Source organism: Macrosteles quadrilineatus, unplaced genomic scaffold (assembly GCF_028750875.1).
Source record: "Macrosteles quadrilineatus isolate MER2022 unplaced genomic scaffold, UCM_ALF_1.0 Scaffold_2__2_contigs__length_208266976, whole genome shotgun sequence".
Lineage (NCBI taxonomy): Eukaryota > Metazoa > Arthropoda > Insecta > Hemiptera > Cicadellidae > Macrosteles > Macrosteles quadrilineatus.
In genome coordinates, this window is record NW_026542595.1 from 118752017 (window position 1) to 118775485 (window position 23469).

Consider the following 23469-nt stretch of genomic DNA (forward strand, 5'->3'; position numbering starts at 1 on the left):
AACTACCTATAGGTAGGTAAATTTTTCACTGCCCAGACTTATGCCGAGTGGGCGTTGAAATAAGTCATACATCGTCACTCGGTTTTTATAACCACATGAACCCTCTAAGTGCCGTATGGTGATAAATCTTACTCCCTGACTGGCCATTATGACCTTAATGTCAACAGTTAAACTGGTCCAATGCGTCGTGTTTAGAAGCTGTTTAAAGTCAAAACAGTGGGTTCATATATATGATTGTTAAGAAAATGCTGAGTTGGGACGTGTCAAGCCGTTGATGCAAAAGTTGTTTAAACCGTCACTTCAAGTACCGTACCGTAATCAGTATACATTGTGTACACTACATAGAGAAAACATTTTTTGAAAGACTGGGTTCGCATTTCAATTTTTTACTTGTAGCGCCTCTTAAGGTTGCGTTCTACCCCTGTCGCTTTGTGTAAACGCAAGGGTCTGGAGCAACAGTGTTTCTGAAGGCTACATTTCACGTAGAATCAAAGTTAGGTGTCATTTTAAAGAGGATTAAATTATCTTAAGTCGTATGGTGGTTGCAGTATGTTTACTACCGTACCATAAAGCCTGAAAATATTCTTTGAATGATGAAAAACGGCAATTTTAAATTGATTTAACTTATACCTAATTGAATTGTTACTTTATAAATCCAAAGCTAGCGTCGCATAGATTATTCTTTGTTCTGTGAAAACCCACTCGTAGTTTTTTACTAGCATGTATGGATAGTTTATAAAGGCAGCAAAGGAATGTCTGCAAGCGCTTTTCTCGGCACTGTTCAATGGCGCAACATAGCTGCTGAAGCCCGAGCTGAGATTTTCGAGCTGAGGTAGAGCGCACCCTTAAGTTAAGTTAGACCTACTTTCTAATGACAATGATTAGGCTAAGGTAAACTTTTCCCATGTCGTATAAAATTTCATAAAGTGGGAATTGAATACTGATCAAGTAGCCTACCTACTAACTTGCCTTCACAAATAAAGATAAGTCTACAGAAATATTTTAAAGTGGTATGAATTAAGCTATATGAAGCCTACATAAAAAGCATTACCTGTACGATATGTAGTTTTAGCCTTCATGTTACGGAAAGAATTTTTACCTTCTCGTCAATGTAAGTGGACTTTACAGAAGTTGATTACCCTCTACAGATTTCACGTTTAATTAACTTACGGTACGGTAGCCTACTTAAGTTACCAAATCAAATCAAATCAAATCAAATCATCTTTATTTTTGCACAGAAAAAACTGTATAATAGCGTCACAAGAATATATAATAAAACTAAATTATAAATGCTGTTAGAACTAAAACGCAACTAAACAGTATCTTAATTCGATCGGCAACTTAAAAAATCTTTCACAGTGTAGGGAGCTTGTTCCAAGAGTATGCGTTTGACCGCTCTCCCAAATTTGTTTTTGTCTTGCTCCACTTTCAGGGGTTCAGGCAACACATTGAAAAACCTGATGCTATTATAAAATAGGTGTCTCTCAAAGAAACTTGTCCTGTGCTTAGGTAGCTTAATATTGTTTTTTTGTCTGAGAGTGTACTGCGGTTGATACAGATGATAATTTATTTTTAAAAACGATAGACAACTGAGTATGTATATGGATGGAAATGTGAGGATATTGTATTCCTTGAAGAGAGGCTTGCAAGAAGTACGACGGGATATTCTGAAGGCTGCTCTTAGGGCTTTTTTCTGAAGACGGAAGACAAACTTTAATTGTACGCTCTCACAGCCCCAAACCGCCACCAAATACGACAATAATGGGTAAATCAGTCCATAATAGGCACTCAAGGTTACACGAGAATCGGTAAACCTCGAAAGACCTCTGATCACAAAAATTCCTGTGCTAATTCTCCTGGATATGAGCTCTATATGGTCATGAAAGTTGAGCTGTCTGTCTAAAACCAAACCAAGAAACTTAGCATTGCTGCAAGAAGAGATCTCTTCGTCACCTATCAAAACAGTCAGTGGGACTTGCTTTTTTGAGCTGTTAATATGGTATTGGAGCATTTTTGTTTTCTTGCAGTTTAGAAGAAGTTTGTTGTTTTGGAACCATTGCAAAGCTCTATTGGAACTCTCAAATGCTGTTGTCTCTAGATGAGCCACGTCTTTAGCTGAGACACAAAGTGAGGTGTCGTCGGCATATAAACAAACATCTACATTTGAACTTGGATTATTTGATACAAAAGAAGGCAGGTCATTAATAAAGAGCAAAAACAGGATTGGGCCGATGATAGAACCCTGGGGAACACCCCGAGTAACAACAGACGAAGCAGAGGTAGCATGATTACGAATTCCTTGGGAGTCAACAAAGGGTATCCGGACTGATTGAGTTCTTCCTTGAAGAAAGGATGACACCCATTCGTGAGCTAAGCCCCGTACTCCAAGACGGTAAAGCTTTTCCAGAAGAGTAGGGTGATCAACCATATCAAATGCTTTAGACAGGTCAAAATTTATTCCCAGTGCAGCGTCTCCAGAATCTAGGGCTCTTGACAAGAATGATACAACATGATTGACTGCGTCGAGGGTCGATTTTCCCTTTATAAACCCAAACTGGTGGGAAGACAAGATATTATTTTCCTCCAAAAATGACAAAACCTTGGAGAAAGTTGAAATTAAGGAAATTGGCCGATAGTTGCTACAATCAAATTTGCTTCCATTCTTATGAATAGGCCTAACAATGGCATGTTTTAGGGAAGATGGAAAGCATCCCTCTTCAAAAGAACAATTTATCAGATGGACCAATGGAGCAGAAACTAGATCATATGTTTCTCTAAGAAGTCGAGAAGAAATTTCATCTGACCCACTCGATGGTTTTGGTTTGAGTGAAAGTATGACTTCTTCTACCTCGGGTTTGGTGACAGGGGACAAAAATAGAGAATTGCTTACAAAGTTGAGAGACTCTGACAGCGAGTTCACCCTATCTATACAGTCACTTTCAGTGTGAAATTCAGTCCCAATATCAGAGAAGAATTTATTAAAGATTCCAGCGACTGTCCCTGGATCTCCTACTGTACCGCCATCTTTGTCAACCAATGAAATGTCGAAGTTGTCCTTTAATTTAGGACCTTTGGTGTCATTTATGATTCCCCATATTGTCTTTGATTTGTTCGATGACTCAGATATCTTACTAAGGATTTTGTCTGATTTTGCTTTACGGATACAGCCATTTTGAAGTTTCTTTTCATATCTCTGTACTTCAAGCGGATAGGGTGTGACGAATCAAGATCCTTTGACAATGAGTAAAGAAACTGCAGTTGCTTTTTAAGGTTCAATATCTCTGGTGTGATGACTGGTTTATTTGAAGACTTATGACGATGGACTTTTGTTTTCGTTATAGGAAAGGATATATCGAAACAGTATTTTATGGTTTGAAGAAAATCACTGAATTTTTTATCTGTACTTTGTTGATCTAGCATGCCAGTCCAGGTTTCCCTATTTAAATGATGCCTAAAACAAACAATATTTTCCAAATTAAATATGCCTTGGATATTTGATCAAAAATGCTTTGATTAGGCAGAATCAACCATATATCAACCAGAATCTACCATAAATGGTTAGTCTACATTTAGCCTAGTATAAAAATAAATATAACTAAGACCTAATTATTTTTTTCTCTTTTCAATTATAGGTTAAAGTAGGCCTAATTGAGAACCTCATACCAGTAGGCCTAATCAAAGCATTTTTGATCAAATATCCAAGGTAATATTAAAGCTGGATTAATGTCTAGCCAATAAAACCTAGTCATAAAGACTAAAGTCACAACACAGGATGAGCAAAAGAACAGCTTGGCTTATTATAGTTTTTCAAACGTGCATTATAAAAGCAGGCTACATAGACAAAAATAACATGACCTACATACCAATTCATTAAGCCTAACCAAAGTAAACTTTTGATTAAGCCTATGGTGAAGAGAATGCACAACTTATGTTGCAGCCTAATTCTTAGCCTCTCGTAAAACAATTAAAAAACAATTAAGGAATTTATTAATCCCACAGCTTTACTCGATATTTATTAAAATCAATCTGGTGTTTGAAAAAATATTTTGAGTTAGAGAATCTTGAACAAAGCTAGGCCTATTTTACAAAATATAGGCTTATCCTAAATTAAAAGTTAGTGCAGAATTTTTAGGCTGGCCTATTTTAGGAAAATTGGGATCCTGTACAAGTAGCAGATAGGACTAAAGCTGCATCCCCACATTCCGAATGGCACAGATCGGCATTGCCAAGCGGCAAGTGTGTACGCGTGCCGTTTGGCAAAGCCGCACGCCAAGTGTGTACGCGTGCCGTTTGGCAAAGCCGCACGCCAATTTCTAACCGACGGGTTGTCGGTTCGGACCAAAAGAAGCCAAGTGGCCTGCTACACCAACACCGACCACGTCCCATGCCGTTTTTGGTCCAATTCCCTCCCAAGCAAAGTTTCAAAATCTATCGATGTCATTACGAAAACAATTTCTAAAACCAGCACCAACTTGGTAAATATTCTAAAGTTAAAAATGTCAGAATCATTATAAAATCATTAAGTACCGTACCGTAGGCCAAGGGGACTAGGACTATACCTAATTGCGACTTTTCAAGCTGGGGCCAATACAAAACCTCCAGGGTAACTTTTACCGTTCTACTACACCAGCAACAGCGAACTTAGCTGCTAACAACAACTCATCATCAGACAACATCTCTGGACAGAGTGACACAGCCTTCATTAGTTTGTTTCCTCGTCATTAATTTTTGTTGAGTCGCATAGGCACGATGCCGTTTGCACAACTTTGAAAACTATGCCAATCGGCATTGCCGACCGGCTATGCACAACGGCCTTCATCTGCATAGTGAGGATGTGGCCCGCTTCGTGAAGGATGGAATCGTGGCAAAAAGAACTCAAGAGTACCAATACGTCCCATTAATCTTTGCCGGAGCAAAGAGTTCAAACTGTTTCACATTTAGCGAGGTATTTGTTTAAGCGGAGTCCATTGATTTTCTTCATAGCCTTTGAAGTTTGAAGCTTGGGCTGGTGTAAGTTTAGTGTGTAGCTTTGATAACCGTCTCCTTTATAAGGTAAGTAGGACCTATCAATTGTTACAATAAACAATTAGGCCTAGAGTGGCTATCAATCGAACCAATATTTTTGTTTAGTGGGGAACTGTAGGTAACGTAGTTGATAATCCCATTGATTCGGATATCAAAGTTTTGCTGGCTAGCCCAGGGATGCCGACTTTAGTTACTTAAAGACAATCAGAACAGGCCCCCCTCCCCAAAGACATGAGCACAGGGCGCAGTAAACAGGTAGGTAAGTTACTAAGTCGAGATTGACATGACGGAAAAGAAACGGGTGGCAAATCTGGGCTAGCCCGTAAAACCAGGCTACGGTAGGCCTATGATTAGAGAAATCATCGTTCAAAATTACCTAAATAACTTAACGCTTAGGCCTATACATTCATGCCAAATAACTTATGTGCTCTTCCATAATAAACTAAATATTTCTTACCCGTATCTGTGAGGTCTGAACATCTGAAGTGCGGGACTTGACTTGTGAGAGTAATCCGAAAATGTATCGCACAGATTTCACGAAATATAAAAACTGGCAAACACTTACCACATCAGGTCATTATCCCGACAGTGGTTAGGCCAGTTGTTGTAAATCTTAAAGTCCACCATTATAAGTGTTCCAAATTAACCTAAACCGATAAAAACACCTTTTGTTGATCTGTTCACATATTAAAGCACTTGAATGATATAAAAATTAATAGATATTATGTATAGTCCTAGTTGTTTGATATAATACGATATGATAAATAGGCCTATTCGAAAACAATGATGATTAAACGATTTCAAGGCAAATTTCAATAAGCAAGAAACTCACAACAACGACAATATTCCGTATTTCACTAATAAAGTTATATTGATATTCACTATACCTATTATTTACCATATAGTTATCCGTATAATTGATTTCAAGTGCATATTACGTTACAACCATTCACAGGAAAGGCCATATTTGTCACTTTTGAAAGAAGACACAAAAAAACATTACAGCTCACTGATCACATCAACTAAATCACTTCATGAAACGTTGTAATTGCTCACAATAGTCACTTAAGACAGTACCAACACTTAAATAACACTCGAAGAACGATACTGATACTAACCCGCACAAGTTTTAAGGATTTTTATACACTTATTTGCCATTAAAAGATATTAAAAGAGACTATTTAGTTAAACCTTCCAGTTAACGGAAGCCATATTGAGTGCTGTCATGAAGAAGCAGCAAGAGAGGGGATAAGGAGACATGGAAGGGGAACAACACTGCTGCTCGGTATCTCTGGGAGCAGACATTTCTATCAGGTTAGCCAATGTAATGAAAACTAAATAATTATGGTAATTAAATGTTTCCATAAAGTATAATAATGTGTCTGTTATTGTGTTGCTGGTTGCTACTGTGTGGTTTTGTATGGAGAATACGAAACGCATATTTTCAATTCAGTTGGGTAACTGATAATGTAATAATTCTGAATAAAATGTTACGTTTAATAAGTGCCAACATGGTGCCACACACTAAAAATTGTATATACAGTTAAAAATATGTTCGTTAGCACGATAATTCGAGCAAACATCATCTGATATCTTAGCAGGGCTATCTTGAAAAAAAATGTGTTTCTTCGGTTATTGGCTATGGAGAAAATGCAATAAATTGTAAATTAAAAATTCTCATGCTATTCTTATGAAAAATATTAAAACACTGAATTGTAGTTTGATTGTCATGGATACATTTTGACTAAACTCGCAAAATTTATAAATTGTATACTAAGATATTAATATTTTATAAAAAAAAACATTTTTACCCTTTCTGTCGCAACAAACCAAAGTACTCATTTGTTAAACCTACCCCGGTAATTGTTTTATATGAGCTTTAAAAAACACTATGTTATTTATATAGGGAACAAATCTGACAACTGAGGAAATATTTGAGTGGAAATCCGATTAAGGTCAATTTAAATTCGCTTAGTCTGCAGGTTTGCAGCTTAATGAGTTTTGTCTGCAAATCTATAAGAAAATCAATTACATGGTTTTTTAATTCCGATAGGTAGGTTACGGTATCGCAGATGATTTTATACCAGTTTGCGACGAATTTCATCAGGAAGGAAACACAAAGATGTTAGTGTGTCCACTGGACCTGTACAATGGACTATTCCGGCAAGGAAGGAAGTTATGTCATTAAATTTGGACGTCTTGCAGCTTCGAGAGCTACGGTAAAACCCGACCGCAAGAGCGGCATACTATGGTCCAGAATAAATAGATCAAGGCTAAATGCAAAATTCCGAATACATGAAATCCGTTGTCTGCCCCCAATTTCTTTAAATAAGGTGATATGTTTTGTCTGGTTGAAATAGTGCTTCCTTTTATGCCGCAGAATAGCAATTGATTATGTAAATACCCCCGCCGCAGCAAACCTGCCGTCTAAGCGAATTTCCATTGGGCCGAATTGATTTTCAATTGATCTATTTAAATAACATTATTAGGTTTAACGAGTACCTAGGTTTGCTGCTACAAGGAAACTAATAAAGTAGTGTGTGTTTAGTAAAATATTGATAGCTTACTATAAAATAAATAAATTTGCCAAGTTTGATCAAAATTTATCCATAAACAAGCAAACTACAACATTTTACAATATTCTCCATAAGAATAACATGGGAATTTTAAATTTACCATTTTTTTAGTTTTCTCCGTAACCAATAACCGTACAAAAACACTTTTATATACTGAATTGTTTGTTTTTTAAGCTCTTTAAGAAGGTTTAGAGAAAAATTGGGAAATTTTGTGTTTTGAGGGTAAGAAGTGAGAAAAACCAATTTTTACCCCATAAAACCCCCCATAAAACCCTGTTCCCATGGTCCGATCATGCTGGATCGCGAACTCATTCAAGTTTATCCCGCCTTACACCTTCAAACCAAATTTCATCAAAATCGGATACAAATTACTCAAGTTATCGTGTTCACGGACACATATATATATATATATAAATCTATATATATATATATATATACATATATAAAAATTTGAACGAATGGTGTTTTTCGCCTCTGGGGACATTAAAATGAAAAAGTAAATCGGTCCCGGGCCTAAGTCTTACCATGAGACCTACGGTAATAGCTACTTCCCTATAGGGAAATTCGCTAAAAAATCTAAATTACGATCGCAACTTAATTAGCATTGTGTAGTAGCACTAGCTCAACTTTAATTTTAATTATTAATAATTAATTTATTAGAATATTTATTAATCAATGTGCATGTAAACTGAGTTGTGTTTCTTGTTCTCTTGTCTTGTTGAACTCTTAAAATGTTTATTTATATATTTATCTGTTATTCATCATACATTTTTCCTGTTAATTATCTTATTATATAGATATTATATAGATTGTTTTATATGTATAGTTTATTAGGATTAAGGTAAAGAGTTGTTTTGAAAAACAGAATGTATTCTTCTGAAAAACGCTTGCTAATAAAGACCTTTTTATTTATTTATTTATGTATTATTTATTTATTGAATTGTATAACTGCATATTTATTTATTTATTCAAGATTATAACTATCGTACTAATCATTTTCGTAATGATCTTTGCCCGTTGGAATGTAAATAAATAAATAAATAAAAAATGTTGATTACCAATTGTCTAGTTTTTTATTTATTTAATGGAGTTGTGTGCCGAATTAACTATTCTTTTGATAGTTTAATAGTCATTCACCTGTTGGGTCTGATGATAATTGTTCCAATCAAAAATTATCATCACTTACAATCCATGTATTCACCGACTTGTAAGTATATGTGTAAATATATTATTACAAGTGTTATTAGACATAATTTTTGTACTTTCAACTATTCTTTTGTGCACAGATATATCGATATATCAACTTGTTATGAGAATAATTCTATGCTTTTGGAGTGTGAGTACCTATAATGTTTTACTCCTTTGCCCCTGTACATTTTCTTCGAGGAATAAAGTTATGTTTTATTTGATTTGATTGAAGGGTTTGAGAACCGCTAACGGATTCTCATAGTTCTGAAAAAACGTCATTTCGACCAAATCAGTGGGAGAATAGACTTTTATTTAAGCATCAATTTAACAATTGGGTGGGTAAAAACAACTTAAAGTTACTCTTGCGAAAAATGTAGTAACCTAAATCATAAGTATATGAAAAGAATTGTATATCTAGTGCGGCCTTGATTGTACCCATTTTTTTATATTTACGGCGAATTTTAAATGTGTTTATAAAATATTACAGTAACAACGATGGTAACAACTAACGAAGCTTCAGAATTAAATCTTAAGCCGTCCCAGAAGTAAAATAAAATAGAAAGTATCAGTATCAAATCCAATTAGTTATCAAATATAGTACAGTAATGCACTTACGAAGACGAAACATAGGTTGGCAGTGCATGTTCAAGATCAGCTGTCGAGATGTGAACTCCCGCATTTCCTCCGTTCCGTTTACATTTCCGGCGACTTGTTACTAACGGAAGAGCAATTGTGTGAAGAATTCCTTAGATATGCTACCTTTCTTGCTTTGAACTTCGATATTTTTAACTAATTAGTTGAAAATTATTGGGTCAAAGCAAATGAAATTCTTTTGAGGTTAGATGCTATAAAAGAATTTTCAAAATACAGTACAAACAGTTTAATACCAGAATGCAAGTACAGTACCAGAATATATATTTCATAGTTTACTTATTTGTCTTAAATGAATATCAATAATTATATATGAGACGTGATCCTAGTCTAAGGTATAGACTAACTAATAAAAATACATAACTTTAAATTATTCTTCGCACAGAATTTGATGACATCCAGTATAATTAATTACACAAAATAATATATATTTTTATTTAAGTATAAACTCTTTATGTAAAAACTAGTTCATGCTGAATACAAACTTTTCGTAAACATTTTTCAGTTTATGGTTTTATGCCTACCTACAGATTAAAATAAATTAATAATTGCATAAAAAATCTAATAGATTTAGGGTTTTTAAGTAGTTAAAAATCAAACCGTTGGTTATGCATATCGTATACCAACTACATTCAAACAATAGTGAAAATAGCTGCCAATAAATCGTCACCTAACCCAAAGTGGGTGTTTTAGCGTGGGTGTCTTGGTAGGGTTGATATTTTGATATGAGAAATTGTTCGGCCTTTAAAAATGTTTTTGAACATTGTATTACTGCAAAGCTTATTTATTTATTTTGTTTATTTTTTCACGTGTAACAGCAACAATATTAAGTTATGCCTTTAACTGTTTAAATAGCTAGACTCTCCGTTTTGCAAAGCTGTAGTTAATTTTAGAATTAAAATTAACGTTGTTGAATTACTGAGCCTCCAAAAGAGTGTACTGACTCGATTACTAATTTCTGTTGTATAACCCAACGGTTTAACCACGCCAAAATTAATTTTTAAAGGATGAACTATAGGATCTTTTATGGTAATAGAACTAGTCATCAAATCAAAGCGAACCCATAATTTCTATAGAAGTGAACGAACGGCTCTTTAACTATATGTAACATTTTGAAGAGGAAAACTTGCTTCAGCTTGTCTCTATTGATGGAATTTCCACTCTAGTACGCAAAACAAATTTAAATGTTACTAGGCCTTCTTACAAGGAATTTCTTCTTCTTAATTGTAATTGTTCTTTCCTGCAATAATATACATTGTGGTAATTTTAATTTCAGTTATGTATTTGTTGTCAGTACAAAGTTACATATGTGTGATCATTTTACTATTTTTTTTTTATTTTTTTTACAGACCATACAAACAGATGTGTAGGGGGTGTGTTCGTTTCGTATTTTGCATGATTATTAATGTTTTCCGTGAAAAAAATTTTAATTTATCGTCACACATATTTGTTTGAATACTTTAAACATGTAGAAATAAGAATTTCTGGTGCCATTAAAATGCCTTGCATGTTTAAGAACATAACTGATTTACAAAGATGATGTCAATATTCTAGTTCTCACCTCTCCAATAGAATAAAGAGTTTTTTATTTCACAACAATTTTCCATATTGTGGTAATATTGATGATCAAAATTATCTTTAAACTAACACTTCAACAATACGGTAGTTGACGTGGGTATTCTGGCGACAGTGAGCTTAAAATAAGTGCTTTATCTTATCGACTTTACACTGTTTAAATGTCAATAAGGTAGGTCTACAATATATGCTGTGTTAATAAGGTTCTGCAGTACTTGTAAAGCAGACTATGCCAATGTATAATACATGGATCACAACGGCAATAAAGATTCTTTATTTCTTGCAGGACTATTATTCTAAACTATAATAAATATCGTAACTGATTATATTGCATCTTTTTGAGGAATCCCAAAATTTTAAGACCCCCGTTGCAGCGAACTCACATCCAAAGTAGATTCCATATTGGTTAATCGATTGTTTTTGTCCGAACGGATTCATAACCGAAAGAAATACGCATGTTGATCACAGACAAGAAAAATATATAGAAGGATGTCAACTTCAGTAATCAAAGTCAATGGTATGGTTAAAAACCTCTTTAATATTAATACCATGTTAATAATCCATTATCTTCCTTCATTTTCAAATTGACAACTGTAATTTTGATTGACAACTATAATAAAATGATAGTTAAAAGAGCTTTTTTAAGACAACACGATCGAAATGATTATAATAGTAAAATAAATTACAAACGTCATGAACAGATCAAATTACTAAATTTTGACGACCTAGCAATAAAACGTCTGAAACGACTTCGCCCTGATTCTCAGATTCATTTTGTTCTTGTTTTAATCCAACCCTATACAAAGGGTATGTTTTGTCAAATAATGTTCAAAATTGAATTAGTTTTCAGTTATTCTATCCCTCTATTCGTTAACTATTTCACTATTGAATTCAATTACAATTTTTAAATATATTTTAATGTGAAAATTAAAAATGACGAATGATATTGATAAGATAGTCTAATTGAGATGGGGACGTTACCCAAAATAAACAAGCTTGGGCTTGCATGTAATTTTATATAACCAAGCCAAGCAATTAATTATCTTTAATTTAATGTTTAAACCCAATTTGGAAAGTCTTCAATATTTGCAGTAGCTTAAGAGATATCTTTTGCGTTTTGAACAATTGTAATATAAAAAACCGAATACAGTGCGAGTGCAGCAGCGAGTGATTTCGAGGTTATGTTCATTGTTCAAGGCCTGACGCGACGAGTTCTCATTGGCTGTGACGTCACGGCCAGCTGTTGCCTGCGTCACTGTGACGTCACACGAGTCTTCTGTTAATGCCGTGCATTTACTTTAGCATGTAGCCATAAAAACTGGATGCTGCGTGGGCTGAAACTTGTTTGCTCGACTTATATTTTTTGTTCGTGGCTTACCAATGTGGACTACTGTTTGATCTCGTATTAGAAAAAAACTCAATTGTGAATTAATTATACTCTAGGCACTTGATTTAATAATTTAACAAGATAAAAATAATGTGGCTTTAGATTTAATTTTAAAATAGGACACAATTGAGATTTATTATAAATAACTGTATAATTTTCTACACAATATACTTTACATAAACACTAATAATAAAATTTATATTGAGGATGTATAATGAACGATAAAAAGTTATTTTATTCGTATACATAAATTAAATTACGAGTAGGCTATATAATCAATGGACGTGCTCTTTTAAGCATAATGTGAAAAAGTGTAGACTATCAGAACGAGTTTTGATATTAGATATTACATTTTTTGTAAGTTAATTCTACAAAGAGTGATTGTTTTATACTTGAAAGTTGTTCTGAAAGTCACTTTGCCCTTTGCCACGTTGTGTTGATAACACTGACCTTGGTTATTGAAATATCTTGCAGTTTTTTACGCCGAAACAAAAAATATCGCAAAGATATGATATGTCATTGGTGTTTTAAAAACATTGTCTGGTCTAATTCCGGTTTTGTATAGATTGTTTTGCATATTATTTTTATTTCCTGTATCTATTAACACAATTTAACTATTAATAGTACTAAAAGACGTTTACATACCCTATAAACTATACAAACTTGAGTTAAAATATTTTTACTTAAAACTGAAATAATGAAACAACGACTAAAAGATAAAAACATTTTGTAACTTTATAAAAAAACTACTTATCAAACTTATAAAATAAAATATCTAGTAATTTACCAATAACATGATTTCAAAATGTAACCTTTTATTAAATTAATTGCGATTTTTATAGACATTTGGAAAGGAGGTTATGTGACTACAAGTACAAGAGTGTACATAAAATATATATAAAATGTATATAAAAGTTTTATAAAATCATATTATATAAAAAAATCCAATTCATGGTTAATTATTTTAAAAATGAAAAGTAGTTTAAATTAGAATGTACCATATTACAGAATCTAATTATTTAATAGAAAATCTTTCTCGGTTATATGATTTTTAAATCATACAGATATGAGTGATGTTTTTGTGTTGCTTTACTAAATACGTCCTGTTCTAAAACAAGTGTTTTATAGAACCGAATTAATTGAAATTACTACAGCTCCAAAAACAAAAATCCCACAGCACCGAATATTACACCAACGAACTCCTTCAATATTACACCATGAACAAGATCAATATGTTTCAATACATTCATCGGGCATTTCATCAACCAAAGAATATTGTTTACCAATTTACCTAATTGACTCCCAATTCAACTGCCGGGGCTTATATCAATATTGTTACAATATTCTTAATGCAATTGTCAACTTCATCAACGAAAACTGCCATCGTTTTATCACTGTTTATTTACTGTTTCCATTCGATATTTTGTTTTGCGAATCGAGTAAACAAATCAGTTTGTGATTAACTTATTTAATCGTTTGTAAAGTGTTAATTAGTGGCTTTTTGTATGGGAAGTTGTTATAACCATTGAAAATTATTTGGACAGTGGGCACAGAGTAAAGATTTTTATAAGTATCAGAATTTGCATTGAGTTTATTTTGGTTTCGTTTGTTGTATTTCCGAAAACGTGCATTGAAAATAGTTAAAATAATTTAATATAAATGTATTTAATATAACTTTGTTATAGTCTTAATTTGTTTTCTGATCATGTCAGTCCGGCTGCTAGAACAGCAAGTTTTTTTGTATCTTTTCACAAGAGAACGTTTTTAATCGATTCAGCTCAATTGTAAATTGTTTTCATTATTTATTTATTAATCAACCCTCTCACCAAGAAAACAAATATAAATACAAAATTTCTACGCCAAATTGACAGAAAAACAAATAAAACACAATTAGTGCTACGAAAAGTAGGCATACGTCCTATCGTTGTACGTAAATAACTAATGTTAGACAAAACATACATTTTTTTAATAACATACCTAGTTCAATGTATCGTTACTGTATTTTTTTATGGAATCTTTAAAATGACTTATTTAAAAATAAACTGAACACAAATTAGATAAATTTAATTTCCTACGATGCTATTTGATAATTACAAAACTATATTTAACAAATTTAATAACAAAAATCAAACACTCTAAGTTTGACAACTAAACTTCTTATTACTCTATGTAAAACAAGATTACATAACCTAATATGGCTTCCCTGACAGTGTTACTTGATGACATGTACCTATTTATCAAATGTTTTTTTTCCTCAATACAAATAAGTATGGCACATAATTTGCAGTTTTTTTATTTTCTTATATACGTTCATTATTTAAAAGATTGACAGAATAACTTTTCCTCGGTATATTTAAAGCAGTATATTCTGTTAAATACAAGTCAATTATTTAACTAGGTAATGTTTTGGGCTAGTTCTCGGGAGACTGTTTTCAATTTAAATCCATGTGTGTAGCCCCTGAGCTGTTGGACATAATGTAAGACTAAATTACTTACGTAATTCCCGTCACAGCTCAATAAAATTTTATTTTTTATTTATTTATTTTTTTTTTTATTGAGCTGTGACGGGAATTACGTAAGTAATTTAGTCTTACAGACTGTTTTCATCAAAATTTAACATGATTGTGTCATCCTTGAAAACGCAATTATGACATCATAATCTGCATAATGTTAAAAGGAAAACTTCGTAGTTACAAGTGAAAAAGACATGTGTAAACAAATGATAATCCCAAACTACTGCCGATTTCAACTATAATCCTAGACTGAATTCCAAAATGGCTTCCTCTCAACAAAATCCAAGGTAAAACTTCTCTAACAAACATCCAGTTCTGTGTTTAGACGAGTTGTGTTATCTTATCACCAAATGGTCAACTTTCACTCTACCGATAATAGTTCAAGGACTGTCTTCCTCGACAATATTGAGGGACTTGTATTCAGTTTGCATAACTGTATGGAGAAATCTACAGTTATACAAAGATACATTTATTCGTCCAAGTGGGAAAGATCAGTTACATTTTATATTTATACAATAAAATACATTGGGGGGTGGGGAGACACTAACACATAACGAAACGTTATCGGACAAGTTCATCGATATATTGGGTAAGTTTCAACCGAACAAATTCAGGAGAGAATCATGACGAAGCTACCTAACACCATAAGGCATATGGTACTACAGTTATCTAAATCACTTAGATTTGTAGTACTAGAGGTGGCCCTACTATTATAGGTGAACAAGGCGGTGCCTGGGGCCAGTGGGGCCACGCTTTTCAGGGGCACAGCCGTATTTCAGGGAGAGAGGCCCGCTACTGAACTTCCCCTTGGGGCCCGCAATCTCTAGGGCCCCGCTGAGTATCATATAATATAATACACATTGTACGTATCCGTGCTCAAAGCAAAATGGCAGCAAAAGAGCAAAGAGTGCGAAGAATAGGACATAAATTTAATTAAGCCACAGTTGAAGAGGTTAGGCCGTGATCGGGTTGCTAAACAGCGGTGAAATCAAGAAGGCAGTGAGTGGACACTACCAGTTGATGGCGGTGGCAGTGGCTGACAGCGCCTGCTGGATTGCACAAACGTTTCACAACTGTGTTCGTTGTCACGATCTAACAGGCTGTGGAGTGGACTCGCCGTGAAGAATATTGCCTTGGACTCACTAAAGGTCACCGTTATCTCCGGTAGAATGCACAGCACCGCCATTTTGTAAAATTCGTAGTCTAAACAATGCTGCAAATGCAACAGTCCTTACAGGACAACTACTTTTTGTAATATGTTTTTTATTAAACACAACTGTTTAACTATACTGAAGCAAAACAGCTATTTCAATTTAAACCGGCTGTACCAGGGCTACTTTAAGACATCAACTGTACAATTTTTCTGACTTCAAAATTTGACGAGAATTTTGCCAAAGGAAATAGTCCCGCGTAATAAAAGTATTGTCGTTTCGTTAATATAATTTTTATCACCATATCACATCGATATAGTTTTCATTTGAAGCTTATGACTATAATTTAGCTATTTACATACATGAACACCCTCTACTGTACATATAAATTAATGATGTTTATATGACGAATGAGTTATATTAAAAATCAATGCTATTCTGCTATTCTTACTCTCTCAGCAGCTAGGTCCATTCAAATCGTTTTACCTGAAACAATACACATAATTAATTATTGATAGTATGCAATTTTTACCTTAACACTATTCGTGCTGTCGACATGTTTGAACATAAAAATTGCATTTATTTCAATGTTAAGCAATTGCGGGAATTCCCGTCATCAGCACCCAACGTGTTAACACATGATTCCAATAATACTATTAAACAAACTGTATCATAAATTAAGAGCAAATCTGCGGGAAATGTTATGTGTCAAATAAACAAGATCAGCAATTAAACTAGTTGAGATGAAAGTTACAATTTTAATTTCATAAAGGACAATTTTACGTTTACGTTATAACTAAGACAAATGTAACAGGTTTAACGTGTAGTTATGTTGTGTAAACCATAGCCTCAGTAATATTATTTTCCTCTTTTGATCTGTTTCAAAAAATGTAGGCCTATACTGTGTAAAACATGAATATATATCAACTTTTCCGCCCATAAAAATGAGTTTTATGAGGCTACTACAAAAGTTGGCCAACATTTCTACCGTCTCACACGCCATTGCCAACGGCTAGCAAAGCAAACTACGATAAATGTTGGGTAGGTATAGTAGTACGTTTTCTGTGATATTGAGGATAAAAAATATGTTTCCATAAATTTAGTTTTATAGCACATTTTTTGCATAGTAGAGCTATCAGTTATCAATAATAGCAATTAAATGTTTATGGTTGATAAACACAACATTTTCAATGAATCACTGTATTATATTTTTGTGGTTAATTATACATGCCAATCAACATCGCCAAGTTGCAATAGATCAGCAGTGACGAGATCTATGAGGCTGTGGCAAAGTGGCAGTGGCATGGAGTTTCCCGCATGAACATAGAGGATTGACGGAGTTCAATTACAACTTCCGGTGACAAGATGGCGGCTGTCACGGTTCCTCTGTTTCGCCGCTTGGACCAGGATCGGTGGACCACGGACAGAAACTTTCACGAACGGAGGCGTTTGTTTGGGGGAAAAGATTAGTTAGGACTAGAAACATGTTGGTAGTTTGGCCAGTCTTTAGCCTAATTGCTGTATTATGTTTGTTCCAATGTCAATACTCTGTAGACCCTACTTCAATCGTTTACCTAACTTTTGTGGTAATCGTACGCTATTCATGATCGGACAATACATATTTGGAAAGGACGTCGTGGTAGAGCAACGGAATTAGACGTTAATGGAGTAAAAGAAAAAACTGTACAAAACGTATTTGAAACCCTCGAATTTAGGCCATCAACTCAAATTGAAATTTTTATTTTCTGTGAACAGGATCACTCATCCCACGCTCATCCTTCACTCATATTTGGGTTAAAATACGCACATAGTGAGGTCCCCATCTTAAATAATTGATAATTGATAATATTCCAAGTTATGTCATTGACTGTATACCATAAATGCCAAAAAATGCCATAAATTATGGTATGATGGCGATATCCTCTGTCATGTCCCAATGTTTACGTTGTAGCATTGACTAAGGTTGTAGTTGCAACATGTTTTATCTAAACATTGTTTTGAAATATAAAAATGCCACTGAATGATCGATTTCAACAGACATACGTGGGATGTAAACCTACGTAGGATACTGTATTCATTCACCCATCAGTGCGTAGTCTCCATCGTACCAGGAAATGCCGAGGTCAAAACATAACAATGACGTAAATGGCTCGAGTGTAAACATTGAACAAACAGCATCTTGAAAACTAAAAAAGGTAGTAGTGATTATGGTCGGTTAATTCAGAAAAACAATCAAATCAACTTTTATGCAGTCGCATTCACCTATCATAGTTACAATACATATACAATACAGTAAATAGACTAATTTAATTCCACAAAATAATCGCAGTACAGTAATTAAAAACAATGTGGACTGCTAATAACTTATTAAGCTTTTCTTATAATTGATGTACATTATTTTATTACGTTGGATGATATTGCAGGAATTTGACAATAAGAATCTGTTAAAGCTTACACATTGTGCAATAAAACCGATCAAAGTTATCTTCAAGTGTTATTCGACCTCTATTTTCCTGAGAGGCGCCAAATATTTAGTTTTTTTGGGTTGGCAAGGCCGTCTGGGTGCGTGTTGTTTTGTAGGATCAGCTGATCATCTGACCAGCGAGCAGACGATTCCAGTGTTGCCACAGCATCGACGATGAAAGCGCTGTCAACTGACAGCGTGCGACACCTGTTAGGCAACTCGTGAACTATTTTGACTGCTGGTATTGCAGTAATGTTGTCCTGTGGTAGACTGCTGAATTTTGACCCCACGAATTTATTGACCACAGTTCGCTTAAAATTGTTGTTTGGAAATCAGGTTGGGAAGTGAAATCGTAATACTGGTAGTTTGTAAAAAAATATGAATTGCTTAAAATAATAAAAATATTATAAATCAATGGTTGGTATCATTGACTGCAAGAGAATGTTTACTGTTTGTTAAAAGTTCCAGAGAACTAGCTGAGTTTATAAAACATACCGTTCAGCTTGATCATAATAATTTAAATGTTGCCCTACGAAATACAGGAAAGGCAGCTGAGTAGATAAAAGTTACATATTATCCTAATACAAATATATGAGAAGGTTTTAATGTAATAACAAACTAAACATTAAAGACCAACGGCATGCTTGATTTCCCCCAAATTGTAATTTAATTTATCCAGGTGGTTATTACTTGTCACAATTCATGCAGTGAGAGACTATTAAATATTACTTTTCATGAGAGCCATAAAAATATTTTAAAATATATTTACGCAGTTTGGATCTACATACTAGAATACTCACAACGCCTTCAAAGAAGTCGCTGCAATCTCATAGTCGGTAAGCAGATTGCCGAGTTTAAGCTGAAGGCGTGCCGAAAATCAATGGTTGTACCAGTCGGTAACGCAGTACGTATGTATGTTTCAGGGTTACAAGAGTGCGTTTGTAATGCTTAAATTATTATTTTAAAAATTACGACTCGTGTACGGATACGTATCATTCTTAGCTCTACTTGAACACAAACCATCGGAAAACATAAAACATAACTGTTGTTCATAAATAAAAACTAAGCGTATGGGAATACATTTCATTGTGTGCCTACTGTATTTTGTGAGAAGATGTTATACTGATTTAATTAGTTTCTCAGTTTGTTATAACATGTGTATAACAAAAATCGTAAGTAATTTAATTGAGTTTTTAAACAGTTATGCACTTGTTCATGATCAAAAATGTGTTATGAGGAGATGACACTCAACGAGAAATATTTGTCAATGTATAAAAATAAGGAAAGTTGTAAGACCAAATTACAAAACTAGACAAGTAAATATACTTTTTTGTTGCAGTTTCCTGATAAAATGTACGATTTAAGTTTATGAACGAAGGTATTCTTTGATTTATATTACCTTGTAAATATATGCTGTACTTCTAATTATATTGGTATAATGATTACTTCCTTCGTTGAGTTCCGATCAAATAATAAATGGCTAATGTTTGTTAACGATAATACAAACTTAAACATTATTGCCACCAGGATTTTGAACCATTCAATTTGATGAAAATGGGGTTGAAAATGGGTCAATTTTGACCCGAAACTAGTCACCCTTTGACTATATTAGGACTGAAGACGGAATAAAAAAAGGTACGTAACCTATCATATCAACGATAATACAACAAGATCGAAGACATGTTGAGGGACGATTCCTAAATAAAATGTTTTTCTGATTTAAATTAGTTGAAGCCTAAAAAAATATTATATGAAAATATAGCTAACTACTCAGACCAAAATGGTCTTTTCTTCGCTCATTCTTCACAACTTTTATGTTTTGCTACAATTACTTAGGTTTGCTGCTACGTGGAAGGGATAAAGTGTTTATTGATAAAATGTCAATAGTATAGTATGGAATAAATTAATTTTCCAAATTTGATCAAAATACGTTCATAAACAAGCAATACACAACAGTGGTCTTTTGTCCATAAGAATAAAATGGGAATTTACTATCTATAGTAGGCCCTATTTAGGAAATTTCCTATAGTAGGCTATATGGAAATTGGCTAAACGATCCAAATAAAAAGGTGCAATATGTGCCTTGAATCTGCTATATACAAAAATATCTTTAGCTAAGGAAATGTCTAAAACAACTAATAAAGTGTACTGACTTCCAAATTACTGTAGTAGTCTTAACTAGAGCTTGATTTTTTGTTTACGAAATTTTTAGGAAATCAATTTCCGTCAGATTTCTGCTCAAAGGAACTTTGCTATTTCTGGCCTAAAGAGAATTTGTATTGGAAATGTATTATTACCACCAAAGGTTTGATTATGTTAATTATTTATCCAAAATATCAACCATTGCAATAATGGGATTAGAGATTTTTCATTGCTTGGATTGGCAAAATTTGCATGCTAATTTAAAAATTTCAAGCAATATTTGTTTATATACTATGTTACGAAATTATTTCACAATTATATGAAGAACTTTAAAAATCCATGCTCAGTATGTGGCACAAGTAGTTTTTAACCGTTCACAAAGGTTGTATAGATACAACGGCGTTGTCTAGCAATACAGAGCCACGCGTGTACTGCGGGTGTTGCGTCGAGAGAATATCACGGCGCTGAGTGTTAACACTGTTGATTGTGAACATTATAGTCGACAGTGGATAAATTTAGGAAATTGTAACATTTAAAACTTGCAAACGTGTGGTTTATACAGGGTGTCAAATATGTAAGTACAAAATTAAGAAATATGTTTAATGGGTAAAACGGTCAAAATAAAAAAATCAAGAATAACATTTATTAAAAAATGTCCAGTTAGCAAGATTTAAAATAACAACTGATTTTTGGATCGAATTCCAAAAATTTTGTTATTTAGAATTTAAAATTCCCTATCAAACTACATCATGTTCTGAAAGATCGAAAAGAATAATAAGTGGTTGAGAAATCACAGTCATTTATTTTTATATGATGTGTATCGATCTCATACAAATCATACGATTGATTTTGACATCCCCTGGACACTGATGATGTCTTTATGAAGTTGTAACTAGTTACGTCATTGCAACAATTTGGGCTACTTAACAAGCAGATATTTACAAAGTTTTAAACCATGATTTCTCAGCTATTTATTATTTGATCTTTTAAACTCGGTGTCAGTGAAGCACACTGGGTCGGGACGGCACAGTTATGCTCTCCTCTGCATAATATTACCATATATAAAACATACTCCCTTAGTAGATTTCTCATCCTTATGGAACAGCTGAAGACAATTTTATTGTTAGTTCATGTACGGTTTATGTAGAGGTCGTGTTTTGTTTACAATTTGTTTCCCGTTATTACAGCCATTTAAAATCTTGTTTAACCAAATAATACGATCTAATCATAAACAATAACTAGTCCCCTGGTTATATAACCAAACAGTAAAGCACAAATCAAGAAATTAACCCTAAAATAATGGAAACAAAGTTTCATCGACACTAGCGCCTTTGTGTCACGTACATGAACTAGAAACGAAAAACGTGCTTCAAAATTTACAATGGGATGAGAAGTCTAACCGATTACAAGAGTAATCAAACCCAATTATAGACCACAGAACTTAGAATGTGTGTATATATGATTTTTAGCGAATTTCCCCTATAGGGAATAAGCTATTACCGTAGTACTCATGGTAAGACCTGGACCCAAAATCGATTTACTTTTTCGTTTTGAGGTCCCTAGAGAAAAAAAACACCATCCGTTCAAATTCATATATATATTTATATATATGTCCGTTAGCGCGATTACTCGAGCAAAAAATCATCCGATTTTGATAAAATTTGGTATAAACGTGTAAACCTACGTTTATTCGAACGAGTTCGCGAACCAGCATGATCGGACTATGGGAACAGGGGTTTATGGGGGGTTTTATGGAGCAAAAATTGGGTTTTCCCATTTTTGACCCAAAAAACTTAAAATTTAGCATTTTCTTTCTAAACCATTTTGTAGAGCTTAAAAAAAAACAAATAATTTAATATATTGAAGCGTTATTATGCGCCTAATGGTTACGGGAAAAATTCCAAAAAATTGTAAATTTAAAATTCCCATGTTATTCTTATGGGGAATAAGTAAACTGTTTTAGTTTGCTTGTTTATGATCATATTTTGATCAAATTTGGGAAATGCATTCCTTTCATACTAAACTAATAACATTTTACAAAAAAACACCTTTTTACCCTCCCTGTTGCAGCAAACCTAAGTACTCGTTAAACTAATTTTATTTAAATAGGGAATAAGTGTGATATTTTTAAGGAGACATTTTAGTGTAAATCCATTCAGGCAAATGGAAATTCGCTTATTCTGCAGGTTTGCTGCGCCGGGGGTATTTTTTATAGCTGAACACAATTTTTGAAAATTGTATTTAGAAATGACATATCCTAGTTAAACAATTCATGAAAGTCCTGCTTAGTGAATCGTCAAAACAATGGTTCGTCACAGACTAACCTACGATCGTAGCGCGAGACGGAGAACAACAATGCTACAAACAGCTGACAGCCGTCTGGATCTGAGTTTACATTTGCGATAGATTTGTTAATCACTATATTTCACAATTTCACATAAAACTACAGCATGTATGGTAATTTACAACACTACTATATAATGGAAATAATAATTACCTTTCTCAAAGTATTGTACCAACATTAATCTTGCCTTCATATGACCTTTACTTGACACAAACATACATAAATCACAAACCATACACGATATATATACTAAACCCTAAACGAACACTACAGGAATGGATATAGAATCCCATACGAACACCACACGCAGTAGACAATGAAACCCTAACGGACATTGCCTGTAGCAACAGGAAAGTACATCGAACTGTTCAACGATACGAACACAACAATGAACTAATAAGAAACCAGCACGTCATGCGAGTAAAGGACTAACTCATCAGCTGTTATCCACTT

General features: G+C 33.6%; 1 protein-coding gene across 2 annotated transcripts in view; it reads right to left on the bottom strand.

The window, feature by feature from the left end:
* The window catches only part of LOC128987398 (AF4/FMR2 family member lilli-like), a 221841-nt gene that overhangs the window by 125589 nt on the left and 72783 nt on the right, over positions 1 to 23469 (bottom strand). Inside the window, exon 1 of one of the 2 annotated variants that reach the window (XM_054408228.1) lies at positions 5483 to 6222. The exons of the other annotated variant lie outside the window; for it this stretch is intronic. Within the exon in view, the coding sequence (XP_054264203.1) occupies positions 5483 to 5505 (23 nt within the window). The 5' untranslated portion in view covers positions 5506 to 6222. Of the gene's footprint in view, positions 1 to 5482; positions 6223 to 23469 lie in introns of those variants that run through there. 2 annotated transcript variants of the gene reach the window in all.